The sequence below is a fragment of the Hemicordylus capensis genome, chromosome 5, assembly GCF_027244095.1.
Source record: "Hemicordylus capensis ecotype Gifberg chromosome 5, rHemCap1.1.pri, whole genome shotgun sequence".
Classification (NCBI taxonomy): Eukaryota; Metazoa; Chordata; class Lepidosauria; order Squamata; family Cordylidae; genus Hemicordylus; species Hemicordylus capensis.
The window spans coordinates 247804512-247817506 of NC_069661.1; the positions used below are offsets into that span (position 1 = coordinate 247804512).

Consider the following 12995-nt stretch of genomic DNA (forward strand, 5'->3'; position numbering starts at 1 on the left):
GTTCCACTAAATACAATAGTGCTTGCTGAGTAATCGTACATAGATTGTATTGTCAAACCAGAAAGTCACTTGTGTCCATAAAGCAAGTCCCTCCTTTGTAACATGAGGAATAGTAAGAGTGGTCTACCTCCTAGGGTTGTTGTGAAGGCAATGTACCCAAAGCATTTCAACACTTAAGCAATACAAAAATGCTAAACATTTTATACAACAGTTATCAATTGTCACGATGCTTTACAAAATACCAGAAGGATCCCTGCCCACGAGGTGCTTACAGTCTAGAATTTGACACTAGGAAGGAATTTTGAATGGGCATTTTCCTGATATGCCTTGCTTGCACAACTACTTAAAAGTAAGCTGCACTGTGCTCCACGGGGCTTACTCCCAGGTAAGTACGCAGTGTGCAGCCTCAAAACTCCACCGTCAAAATCCGCATCGCGAGGTCAAGCAGCTTCCCCCGCCCTGTAGAAAAGCAGAAATCCCAAGCCCAGCAAAGCAACCCGCTACCTAAGCAAAAGCAACACCTGCCGTTTCGCTCTTGAGACAAAAATAGCTACCCTTCTGTCAAAGCCCCTCCCCTAAATGGGAAGAACCCCGCCTCGTTTTCAGACCAAGATGGCGGTAGTCCTGGGAAAGCCCTATGCGCTCGCCTTTGGAGAGCTTTGCGGCGATGGGGCAGCATTTCGTGGCCTTACGGCTCCCGTAGCCTCGTTCTGTGCGCAAGATGGCGCCCGTCTCGGGACCGCCCTATGCTTTGCCTTGGGCGGCGTGTGCCTAAGAGAGGAGACTACAACTCCTGTCCCGAAGGCGGCCGGGCGGGGGAGCGTTGCCATGGTAGCGGCGAGTAGGTGTCACACCGGGCCACTTCCTGGTTGGAGGCCAATGTCCCGAGCACTAAGCTGGGAAAAGCGCCGCGGGGAGGAGGCGGAACGAGGCCCCGGGAAGGGCAGGAGGCCGAGGCGGCGAGGTGAGCAGGGAAGGGGCGCTGGGCTGGGGGCTTCTCCCCTTCCCCGACCCCCAGTGGCTGGGGTCCTCCATCCTGGGGGAGTGTGAGGGCCTGAGGCCTCCCATAGGCGGCTCGTGGACTGCTCCATTCCATGGGAAGGGGGAGGTGGGGACTGGCTCATTTTGATTTTACGCGGGGGTGGGGAGAAGAAGCATGAAGGCTTCTTGATTTTAGGGTCTGCTTATATGTATATGTGTGTGTATATATATACTTGAGGGGGTTGGGACCTTCCAGTCTTGCAAGCCAGGGGAGAAGGTGACATGTCAGGGTTGCTCCTGCTGGTGGTGGACTGGACTGTCCCACTTGTCCTTGCGTGGGGGGGGGGGGTGGGAGGCGGGACCCTCGCTGCTCGTGGAGACAAAGGGGGTGGTGTGTTCCCTCCTCCTTTCATTCATGGTGGGTTGAATCTGGGGAGTGGGGGGACAATAGCAGCAGGGCTTTTCTTTGTATCGTGGTAGAGGAATAGTCCCCCCCCCGATCTCTGACCCCTCTTGAAAAGATCTGTCCCTGGGGAGAGGCTGGGAGTTGGGGGGTATGTTGGGGAGTGTATGGAGGAGGGAAATGGGAGGGGGGAGTGGATGGGAAAGTTCTGCAGAGGGATCAGAGCCGGAGGGAGGGAAGAGAAGCGGGGCTTGGAGCATCTCAGCTGGTAAACTTGCAGCCCAGTTCTATGTATCTTTCCTCGGAAGTAAACTACCCTTTTCTCAGTTGTGGGGAGGCTTGCTTACTTGCAGGTAAGTGTGTGCACAGTAGGTGTTAGATGTGGGTAGGACTGTGGGTGACACACAGTAAGGTAACACACAATAGGTGCTAAATGTGGGTAGGACGGTAGGGGTGGAATGTGGCATTGTGGGGCTTCTGAGGTTTGGAGGGGATCCTCCGATCGTGGGCATCTGTGAAAACGCGGGAAATCCACCATGCGAGCCTTTGTCCTGCAGTCTGTGTGTTCCTGGGGAGGGCTGGTAGATATTCCTGCATTCGAGGGTAGCAATTCTTCATTGCTCTGACAAAATTCTGGCAGGTTACGCTTGAAGACTCCTGTCTTATTCTGTGTGTCTGCCTTGTCAGTAGTTTATTAAGATTGTTCATTAATTAGAGCAATGCATAATAGAAATGGAAAAGAGCTATAACTGAAACTAGAATCGAAACTGAGTTTTGCAAAACAGATAAATTGACATTTTGGGTGGTATCAACCTATCAGAAAGAATAACTCATCAATGAAAGCCTATGCCCCTCTTGTTACAGCCTTGGGCCTCTATCCTGTGTGTGGAAGTTGGAGGGTTAGGATAATGAAAGGGAGTCGCTAACTTGGGGCACAAAGGACTTGGGGCTAATTGTGGCTGTATCTCCCCCTGCCCCTTCCTGGAGTGAGCTGATAATAGGAAAAGATCCATCTGGCAGGGCTGCTTCAGCACTTTCTGTGACTTCTACAAAAAAATCTGCCACTGCAGTTTAGCTTTCTCTCGCTCCTCACCTTCCAGCCAGCACTGCCTGGTCACTTTGGGAAGAACTGATTGTTAAATTGTACAGTTGCTTCCTTGATGTGGTCACTCCGTCTGCTGGGAACTAGGCTGAAACCAATGAACTCTCTGTTAACTGAATGACTGGTCCAGAGAGTGACCTGAAAGTCCCTGTATCCTATTACCAGCCCCTTCCAGATGACTTTCTTTGTTAAAAGTCTGGAACTGCCCATGAAACTTGGCTTACTGGTTGGCTGCTCTGCCTTTTTTTATAGGTGGAACTAAAGTGTGTTCAGTAGAGCTTAACAAAGAGCTCTTTCAGACTGAGTCTTGTTTACTCAGAGGTAGGTCTTAGTGAGTTCAAGCAACTTACTGCTCCCAAGTAAGGCTAAAGTCTTGTGCATTTACCTATTAGCCTGGTTGAAAACATTGCGACTCATTTCTGAGTAAACACTCATAGGCTCGGTTTGCAGGTGCTCCAGCAAGCTTTGTATTGTATGCATACGTTTATTTATATGAGTAGTGATTTCAGTGATAGCTGCCCTAACCTGATGCTCTTCATATTTTGTGTTGGATAAAACCTACAGCCAATCACTGAGCACCAGAAGCAGTTTGCTGAGTGATTCTTTGAGATGTAAATATATTGAAACTGTGAATAAGGAAGTGGGTGTGTCATGAGTATTTGATCTCTGAGTCTACTATTCTTTGCCTCATTTGTCAGCGATTCAGGAAGGGTTTTTAAAAGGTAGGAAGTGATTTGCTTTTGCAGTAACTTGAGCTTTACTTAAACTTCCATGGTGGAAAACTCACAGGATAGCTCTCTAAATTCTTTGCTTGTGTTGCTACTTTCCCCTGAAGCCTGTTGCTTAATTAACTCTCTGTCTCAGATTTGAACTGAGGGCAACAGAAGGTCCTCATTCTTTTAGAATTATCTCCGCTTTGATAGTTGTTTGGTCTGTTGATTAGGAGAATTAGAGCTTGGGCATTGATGTCCTAGGGGATGTTTTGAGACGGAAAAACGTGACAATATTGTGTTTTGTGTGTTTCTAAAATCAACTTAGTTATAACGGAAGCTGGAGTTCAGTCAGAAGCAAGCAGTTGTTGCTACTGTTCAGGAAAAGGCAATCTTATGGCCTGTAACTCCCCCACCCCACCTGCCTTGTTTGTTTAATGTTTGGCCAAGCATGGCCTATCATACACAGAGTTATTGTGTGCGGCTATTCCATGGGAGTGCGGAAAATCAACTGTATGTGGCATTGGCTGCAGAATCCCTTGCTTTGAAGGCTTCTCTCCAATACATGCAGGAGCACTTAGACAGGGAGGAGAGCTGGTCTTGTGGTAGCAAGCATGAATTGCCCCATTGGCTAAGCAGGGTCTGCCTTGGTTTGCATTTGGATGGGAGACTACATGTGTGAGCACTTTAAGGTATTTCTGTTAGGGAATGGGGCCGCTCTGGGAAGAGCATCTGCATGCTTGTGTGCAGAAGGTTCTAGGTTCCCTCCCTGGCAGCATCTCCAAATAGGGCTGAGAGAGTCTCCTGCCTGTAACCTTGGAGAAGCAACTGCCAGTCTGTGTAGACAATACTGAGATAGATGGACCAATGGTCTGACTCGGTATATGGAATCTTCCTGTGTTGCTGTGACTTATTAGGAGCCAGGTAAACAAAACAAACACTTATTTTGGTTATTATTAGATCTCTTGGCAGCTTTTGATACCATCTACCATGGTATTCTTCTGGGGCGCCTGGAAGGGATTGGGAGTGGAAGGCACGGCTTTGCAGTGGTGGGTTCCAGATTGTGTTGCTTGGAGACGGTTGCTCTTCAGACAAGAGCTCCGGTATGGAGTTCCACAAGGCTCCATACTGTCTCCAATGCTTTTTAACATCTACATGAAATCGCTGGGAAAAATAATCAGGGGATTTGGTGCTGGGAGTTATCAGTATGCTGATGACACCCAAATCTATTTCTCCATGTCAGCTTCATCAGGAAATGTCCTAACTTCCCTAAATGCCTGCCTTAAGGCTGTAATAGGCTGGATGAGGGAGAACAAACTGAGGTTGAATACAAGCAAGACAGAGGTACTCGTGGGAGGTTGAGACTTAGGAAGTAGTTTAGATCTGCCTGTTCTGGATGGGGTTGCACTCCCCCAGAAAGAGAAGGTACATAGTCTGGGAGTACTTCTGAACCCAAACATCTCCCTGATTTCTCAGGTTGAAGCAGTGGCCAGTAGTGCTTTCTATCAGTTTCAGCTGATTCTCCAGCTACATCCATTTCTGGAGATAAACGACCTTAAAACACTGGTGCATATGCTGGAAACATCCAGGCTTGACTACTCCAATGCACTCTACGTTTGATTACGCAGTTCGGAAACTAAAGGAGAGGAGAGCTGGTCTTGTGGTAGCAAGCATGACTTGTCCCCATAGCTAAGCAGGGTCTGCCCTGGTTGCATATGAATGGGAGACTTGATGTGTGAGCACTTCAAGATATTCCCCTCAGGGGATGGATCCGCTCTGGGAAGAGCAGAAAGTTTCAAGTTCCCTCCCTGGCAGCAGCTCCAAGATAGGGCTGAGAGGGATTCCTGCCTGTAACCTTGGAGAAGCCACTGCCAGTCTGTGAAGACAGTACTAAGCTAGATAGACCAATGGTCTGACTCAGTATATGGCAGTTTCCTATGTTTCCTAAACTGGTTAGTACAGAATGCAGCAACTAGGTTGGTCTCCGGGGTTGCCCAAAGAGATCATATTAAGCCCATTTTAAAATAATTACATTGGTTGCCAATCAGTTTCCAGGTGAAATGCAAAGTGTTGGTTATTACTTATAAAGCCCTAAATGGCTTGAGTCCAAGGTATTTGAGAGAGCGCTTTCTTCTTCACCAACCCCACCACCTGTTAAGATCATCTGTGGAGGTGCCACCGGCTCGGTTGGTGACCGGCCTTTTCTAGAGTTGCCACAGGACTCTGGACAGTGCTTCCTAATGAAATTAGAGTTTCCCCTTCTCTGAATGTTTTTAAGAAGCACCTAAAACATACCCGTTTAGTCAGGCTTTCAGTTTATAATGTTAAAGCTTTGGTTTTTAGAGCTTTTATTATATTTTAAATTGTTTTAATTACATTAATGTTTTAATCATTTTTATATTGTGAACTGCCCAGGGACGTTTGTACAGGGTGATATATAAATGTACAAAATACATAAATAAATACATTAAAAAACACCACTTTTTAGAATATTAAAAGCAAGTTCATAGCCCTTCTAGTTTTGAAAACAGTGCCTGAAAGTATGAGTGTAGACGGCTCAGAAGAGGTGGCTGACTAATATATACATTACTGCAAAAAGGGTATGGTAGATTGAGGAAAGGGCAACAACAGGCTTTTCCCTATAAGGCCTCTCTTAGTTAGAATAAAGGCACTTAAGGGGGAACATGATAGTTCGTAAAATCTTGCACATCCTGGAGAAAGTAGATGGAGGTAAATCTCTCTTATAATACTGGAATAATCGAATGAAATTGGCAGGAGATCCAGGCCATACAAAAGGAACTAATTTTTCACACAATACACTTAACTGATGGAACTCACTGCCACCAGATGTGTCAATAACCATGTGTTCAGATGACTTTAAGAGGGGATGGGACCAATTAGAGGATAGTACTGGCAGCTATCTTCTACTCTCAGTGGCTTTTAGGCATGACACTAAATGGAATCTCCACGTCCAGAGATGGCATGCTCTGAAGGGATGTACTATTGTCTTTGCATCATTGTTGAATACTTGGTGGCATCTGGTTGACCACTGTGGGAAGCAGGATGTTGGAGTAGATTGACCTTTGGTCTGATCTAGCAGGGCTCTTATGAGAAGCGGAAGTACAACACAACATGTAAAATAAGAAAACTCACTTTGCATCGTTTGTATATGCTGCTGAATCCAGCTTTTCTTGATGTAGTCAGTCATTCCTATGGCAATAGATGAAAGTTCAATGATTTCAACTAATGCTCTGAATGTACTGTAAGTAATTGTGTGTGTCAAAATTACAGTTCAGGAAAGGGTCTAGAGCAGGGATTCTCAACGTGTGGGTCCCCAGATGTAATTGGACTTCAACTCCCATAATTCCCAACCAAAGGCCACTGGGGCTGGGAATTATGGGAGTTGAAGTACAATAACATCTGGGGACCCACACGTTGAGAAACCCTGGTCTAGAGCAGTGTTCCGGCTAACAGGGACTCCCAGATGTTGTTGACTACAACTCCCAGAACCCCCAGCTGCAATGGCTTTTGCTTTGGGGATTCTGGGAGTTGTAGTCAACAACTGGAAATCCCTGTAAGAGGGAACACTGGTCTAGAGCAGGGTTTCTCAACCTTGGGCCCCCAGATGTTGTTGGACTACAACTCCCAGAATCCTCAGCCACAAAGGCAATGTCTGGGGATTCTGAGAGTTGTAGTCCAACAGCATCTGGGGGCCCAAGGTTAAGAAACCTTGGTCTAGAGTACCTTCCTTATGAGGCAAGGCTACAGCATCTGGGGCTTTTTAGTTTAGGAAAAAGGCAACTAAGCGGGGATGTGATAGAGGTTTCTAAAATTATGCATGGCGTGGAGAGAGAAAAAATTTTCTTCTTCTTTCACAAAACTAGAACAGAGACCAGACAGGAAATCTAGGACTGGCAAAAGGAAGTACTTTTGTGTGCCATGGGATCAGGTGATGGACACCAGCTTGGATGGCTTTAAATGGGGCTTAGATAAATTCATGGAGGACAGTCTATCAGTGGCAGCTATGGCTATAGAGTTCTCCAGGTTCAGAGACAGGATACCTCCGATTACCAGTTGCAGGGGAGTAGCAGTAGGAGAGAGTGCATGCCCTCAGCTCTTGCCTGTGGGCTTCCCAGAAACATCTGGTGGGCCAGTGTGTGAAATGAGATGCTGGGCTTGATGGCTCTTGGGCCTGATCCAGCAGGGCTGTTCTTATGTTCTATAAGAACACAATTAAGAAATGTCTTACTTATGTTTTATTGGCTAGAGTCATGAGCAGCACTGCTCCCCCTGAAACTATGGCTCGCAAAGAGGCTTCCTATGCTAAAATAGACCTGTCTTCATACTGGGTGGAGCTGTAATTAGATTGGAATTTCTAATAAGGATAGTAACCAAGGCTCGCAAAAGAGTACTGTTTTAGCATCATATAATTTAGCTAGAGCTCTCTTGACATTTATCATGTCTGTGTCAAAATTACAGCTCAGGAATGACCTGTTGGTGTAAATGCTGATGCAGAGATCAGGTGTTGTGTGGTGTCTCTGCCAAACCCTTACAGCTCTGAATGTGGTCTGTACAATAAGTACCGTTTCCCCACCTCTGGAATAAGCTGAACCTCCTTTCAAAGCAAGGGTTGTGAGTAAGTTGAAGCCTGTCTTTTTGGTTAGTTTGCTGCAAATCGCAAATAGAGAGAGCAAGTTTTTATATTCAGCAGAATACAGTCTCTTTTGGGCTCTGCTTCTGTGGACTGAAAATTAGACTATGGGGGGCGGGTGTTGTGTAGTTCTCTTATAGGAAGAAAATTTCAGGGGATGAAGCTTTGCCTAAATTTCAGCATGTCAAGCTGCAAGTAGGTGGTTTTGTGTCTGAATGCTTTCTCATCTTAAAGACAAATACACTTTCAGTGTCTATAGAAATGTAGTGTTGTAGGCTAAACCCTTCTCCCTGGCATGGTGTTTTTCTACAGGTAAGGATTATTTATTTAGTGATTAGATGGGAAAGTATTTACATATGGGGCAGTCAACTACCTACTGACAGCCTGAAGTGCTATAATTTAGGCAAAGCCTCACCCCCTGAATATTGCTGAGAGTATAAAGTGGTCTTGAGAAAGAAGGCTGCACCTGTACAGTAGCATCCCTGATGCTTGTGTACAGTTCTGTCTCTAGTGTGCCTACATAGGTGCAGGTCGCAATGTAGCCGGGGCAGACAGCAGTGTCTAGGGCAAACTGTCCCTGTGGCACATGGTTAGCCAACTTAACTGTAGTCCAACATGTCAGTCATTTTTATTTAATGACATACAGCATGTATCCCACTCTTCCTCCAAGGAAGAGGACATTCATTTTCCTTCCAAGGAAGAGGGTGTGAATGCCCTTAGGAGGGCATTTATGGTTCTGCTCCGCATCTCCCCTCATCTTCACAACAACCCTGAGAGGTAGGTTAGTCTGAGGGATTGAGACTGGCCAAGGTCACCCTATAAACCTTATGACTGTGTGGAGAACTGAACCCAGATTTCCCCAGTTGTAGTTTCATAGTTCAACCATAGTTCAACCTTACTGCCTTCCTTGTGTCAATCAATCCTTCTTTAATTTCAGAAGCTTATTAAATAAATAAATAAATCCTACCGTGATGTAAACCCTCTTTCAAATGTATCTGTTACTGTCTGGTGACAATTCATTGACTTTTGACACAGGATTAGTCCCATTGAAGTCCATTTTTTCCACTGAAAAAGTCCCTAATGATTAGCCTGTTTCTGCAAAAGGTTGTATGCAAGTGCCACAAAAGCCTCACAGTGAAAAGAAATGGACACGCTACTGTTTGTTTTCAACAAGTGCTCTGGTGCCTTTCCATTAAAAAAAACAACCCCATGCTCAAGCTGGCTTAACATTTTAAAAGCACCGTAGTGCAGTAGTGAAACATACAGCCCATAATAAAGAAGGAACTATAAAAGTGCAATGCCAATATTTGCAAAATACAAGAGGGTCCAGAATTCAAAATGTAATTGGAAATAAATTCCTTATTTGTAGCATTGCAACAGTCATATTGTAAAGCATAGTACTAATCCATCCCTCTTACTGGTGGAGAACAGCAGTGAGTTAATGCTGGAGGTGGAACTTCCAAATACAGCATCCTGGTTAAAGGCACTTCCATATTTTGTGTTGCCTCATTAAACTGATAAATAGCATTATTTATTTATTTATTTATTTATTTATTTATTTATTTGTTTGTTTGTTTGTTTGATTTATAGGCCAACTTATGGCCCCAAGGCAGCTCACCACAGATTTTAAAATTACAATGCAATAATATCAATAAAAATATATGTTAAGAACAAAGCACTACAGAAACATCATAAAAGCCAGCAGAAAATTACACAGCAGAATAATTTCAGTAAATTCAAGGTAAACAAAAAGTCCTGAATGTACTGTCTGAACACATATGACAAAGCAGCCTTGCTGAAGCTATGAAGATTTAGGTCTGGTCAGTGCCTGGATGGGAGATAACCTGATACAGTCCCGTCTCTACCATCTCAGGGGCTAATTGAAATATTGTATACTTTGAGTTCTGTCATGGAAGAAAGGCAGAATATGAATGTGATCATCATCATAATACATGATTACTCTTGTGGAGAAGACACTATTCAAGAGCATAGGTAGTTTCCAGGTAATAAATATACTGAATTTGGGATTCTCTGTGCACACAAATATTTATATGCATATGGAAATAGATTTTTGGACCAAGCCAAAGGACTTTCAAGACTAATCCTTTGATCCATTATTCTTGTAAAGGGGTAAAGTGCCTCCCAAATGCTTTTGAACTTCAAGCTTTGGCAGCTGAACTGCACCTTGGAATTGCCAGTCTTAGGGGCTGCTTCTCATGGGCAGCTGCCATATATTGAGTCAGACCATTGGTCCGTCTAACTCAGCATGGTCTACCCAGTCTGGCAGCGGCTTCTTCAAGGTCGCAGGCAGGAGTCTCTCTCAGCCCTATCTTGAAGGTGCTGCCAGGGAAGGAATCTTTGCACATTACAGCCGACGTAGTTGTGTGTGAAAATGTAGGTTCTACTCCCAAGACCCACAAACCTGGGCTGGCCTTGGTCGCCAGGACCCTGCCACCTCTCCCAGTTGGTGGGCTTTTGTCTCTCACCTTGCGCGACACCTCCAAAATCCTACACAAGGTCAAGACCCCCCTGTTGTCCTTCCCAGCTCTAAGCTTGAAGCTGGAGAGGAGGCAGCCATGGTGCAAAACTTCCAAGGTGCTCCGAGTGCTCACCCTAGAGGGCAACGGAAGACTTGCCGTCTTGAATGTGGCCGGTGAAGCTGCGGACCCGTTGTCTTTATTTATTGTTTTGTATTATTGTTAAATTTATATACCGCCTTTCATTAAAACAATCCCAAGGCAGTTTACAGCAAAATTTAAAAACAAAATTACAAAAATGACACAGTTGAAATATTAAGCTAAAATACATATGTCAAATCTGATTTTAAAAATTTAAAACACAAGCATAAAAACAATACAAAGTACAAAGAGCAGCAGCAGAGACAATCATATACAAGCCTGAGTAAAAAGCCAAGATTTAACATGCTTTCTGAAAGCTGTGATGGAGACTGAGGAACGAATGGCTACTGGGAGAGCATTCCAGAGTCTGGGGGCAGCAACAGAGAAGGCCCTGTCCTGCGTGCATGACAACCGAGCCTCCCTCATTGTTGGCGCCCAGAGCAGAGTCCCCTCAGATGACCTTGTCAAGTGGGCAACAACCCTTGGGAGCAGGCGGTCCCTCATGGATCCTGGGCTCAAACCTTGACTGTGCACGGTTGACGACAGCACTACCAGTTCTGTCAGTCATCTTTTAATGTCTAAGGAGCTGCCCTCCAGGTGGGATTGCTGAGGGAGGAGCTTGAGAATGGAGCAGAGGGTAACAGTTAGGAACATAAGAAGCTGCCCTATACTGAGTCAGACTATTGGTCTATCTAGCTCAGTATTGTCTTCACAGACTGGCAGTGGCTTCTCCAAGGTTGCAGGCAGGAATCTCTCTCAGCCCTATCTTGGAGATGCTGCCAGGGAGGGAACTTGGAACCTTCTGCTCTTCCCAGAGCGGCTCCATCCCCTGAGGGGAATATCTTCCAGTGCTCACACATCAAGTCTCCCATTCATATGCAGCCAGGGTGGACCATGCTTAGCTATGGGGACAAGTCATGCTTGTTACCACAAGATCAGCTGAGAGGAGTAGATATGGCTTAAAGGGCCAATGATAGAGAAGGCTAGGGATAGGGTCTCTAGTGAAGGTCTCTGGGCAGCTTTTTCCTGAAGCTCTGAGTGCAATTTCTCTTTTATTATTTATTTATCATATTTCTATACTGCCTGATATGTACATCTTTAGGCAGTGTATAAAATTTAAAATATTTATAAATCAATACAGATTAAAACACACAAGACACAATAAAAACAATCGCCATCAATCGATTCCTTTATTACAGTCAAAGACCAGCACAGTTTACAACCAGAAGCCCAACCAAAATAACCTGCAGGGTTATGATACAGTAGTTAAGTACATAGTTTAGCATAAAGATCAGTTTACAATGATTCTTAATGAACTCCTGGCTAATTTAAGAGCCAGCGTGGTATAGTGGTTAGAGTGTCAGACTAGGACCAGGGAGACCCGAGTTCAAATCCCCATTCAGCCGTGATACTTACTGGGTGACTCTGGGCCAATCACTTCTCTCTCAGCCTAACCTACTTCACAGGGTTGTTGTGAGGAGAAACTTAAGTATGTAGTACACTGCTCTGGGCTCCTTGGAGGAAAAGTGGGATATACAATGCAAATGAACGAATGAATGAATGAATGAATGAATGGCTACTAAACAGAACTTATCCACATTATAAGATCTCAAGTCATTCTGGTCAGTTAAAAGATAATCAAGATTAAAAAAAAATCTGTACAACCTAATTATTAGCTAATGACAGCTAATAAAAGGGGCTATTTGTTTGTGTTGTATTTGTCAATAAAATAGCACAAAACAGCATGACACTTTAGATTTTCCAAGTATTCGCCACTTAACTCTACAGGTTTTTCTGCTTCCTTGACAGCACGTTCCTGCAACACAATGAATTTAATGAGAGAGAGAATCTCAGGTCTTCAACACTTAACCCCTCATGAGCTATACCTCTCTCCTCACATTTATTTATTTATTTATTTATTTATTTAGCACATGTATATGCTGTCCAAAATGCAAGTCTCTGGGCGGTTTACAACAAATTAATGAAAACAACAGATAAAAAGATTAAAACAGTACAAGAATTAAAATTGCCGTATTAAAACTATTAAAAACACAATTAAAACAATATCTAATTAAAAGCCTGGGTGAACAAATGCGTCTTGACTGCCCTTTTAAAACTTGTAAGAGATGGGGAGGCTCTTATTTCAGCAGGAAGTGTGTTCCAAAGCCTCAGCGCAGCAATGGAGAAGGCCCGTCCCCAAGTAGCCACCAGACGAACCTCTCCAGATGATCTCAATGGGTGGTGTGGTTCATAGCGAAGAAGACGTTCTCTTAAATACCCAGGGCCCAAGCTGTTTAGGGCTTTATACGTTATAGCCAAAACCTTGTATTTTGCCTGGAAACTTAATGGCAACCAGTGTAGATCTTTTAAGATAGGAGTGATATGGTCTCTCCGAAATGATCCAGAGACCAACCTGTCTGCCGCATTCTGAACCAGCTGTAGTTTCCGGACTATGTACAAAGGCAGCCCCACATAGAGCACATTGCAGTAATCAAGTCTGGAAGTGACCAGCTCGTTATAAGAGCTGACT

At 44.6% G+C, this 12995-nt stretch overlaps 1 protein-coding gene across 10 annotated transcripts in view; it reads left to right on the top strand.

Annotated features, from left to right (window-relative positions):
* The first annotated feature begins 671 nt into the window (after window positions 1-671).
* USP6NL (USP6 N-terminal like) overlaps window positions 672-12995 on the top strand; it is a 218658-nt gene continuing 206334 nt past the window's right edge. For 4 of the 10 annotated variants that reach the window (XM_053256546.1, XM_053256553.1, XM_053256551.1 and 1 more), the window contains exon 1: window positions 835-964. Coding sequence is in view for 1 of the 10 variants with exons in the window: in XM_053256544.1 (XP_053112519.1) it covers window positions 880-964 (85 nt within the window). In the remaining 9 variants the exon portion in view is untranslated. Of the gene's footprint in view, window positions 965-1373; window positions 1400-1605; window positions 1738-12995 lie in introns of those variants that run through there. The other 6 variants (XM_053256547.1, XM_053256552.1, XM_053256555.1 and 3 more) reach the window with 4 other exon arrangements.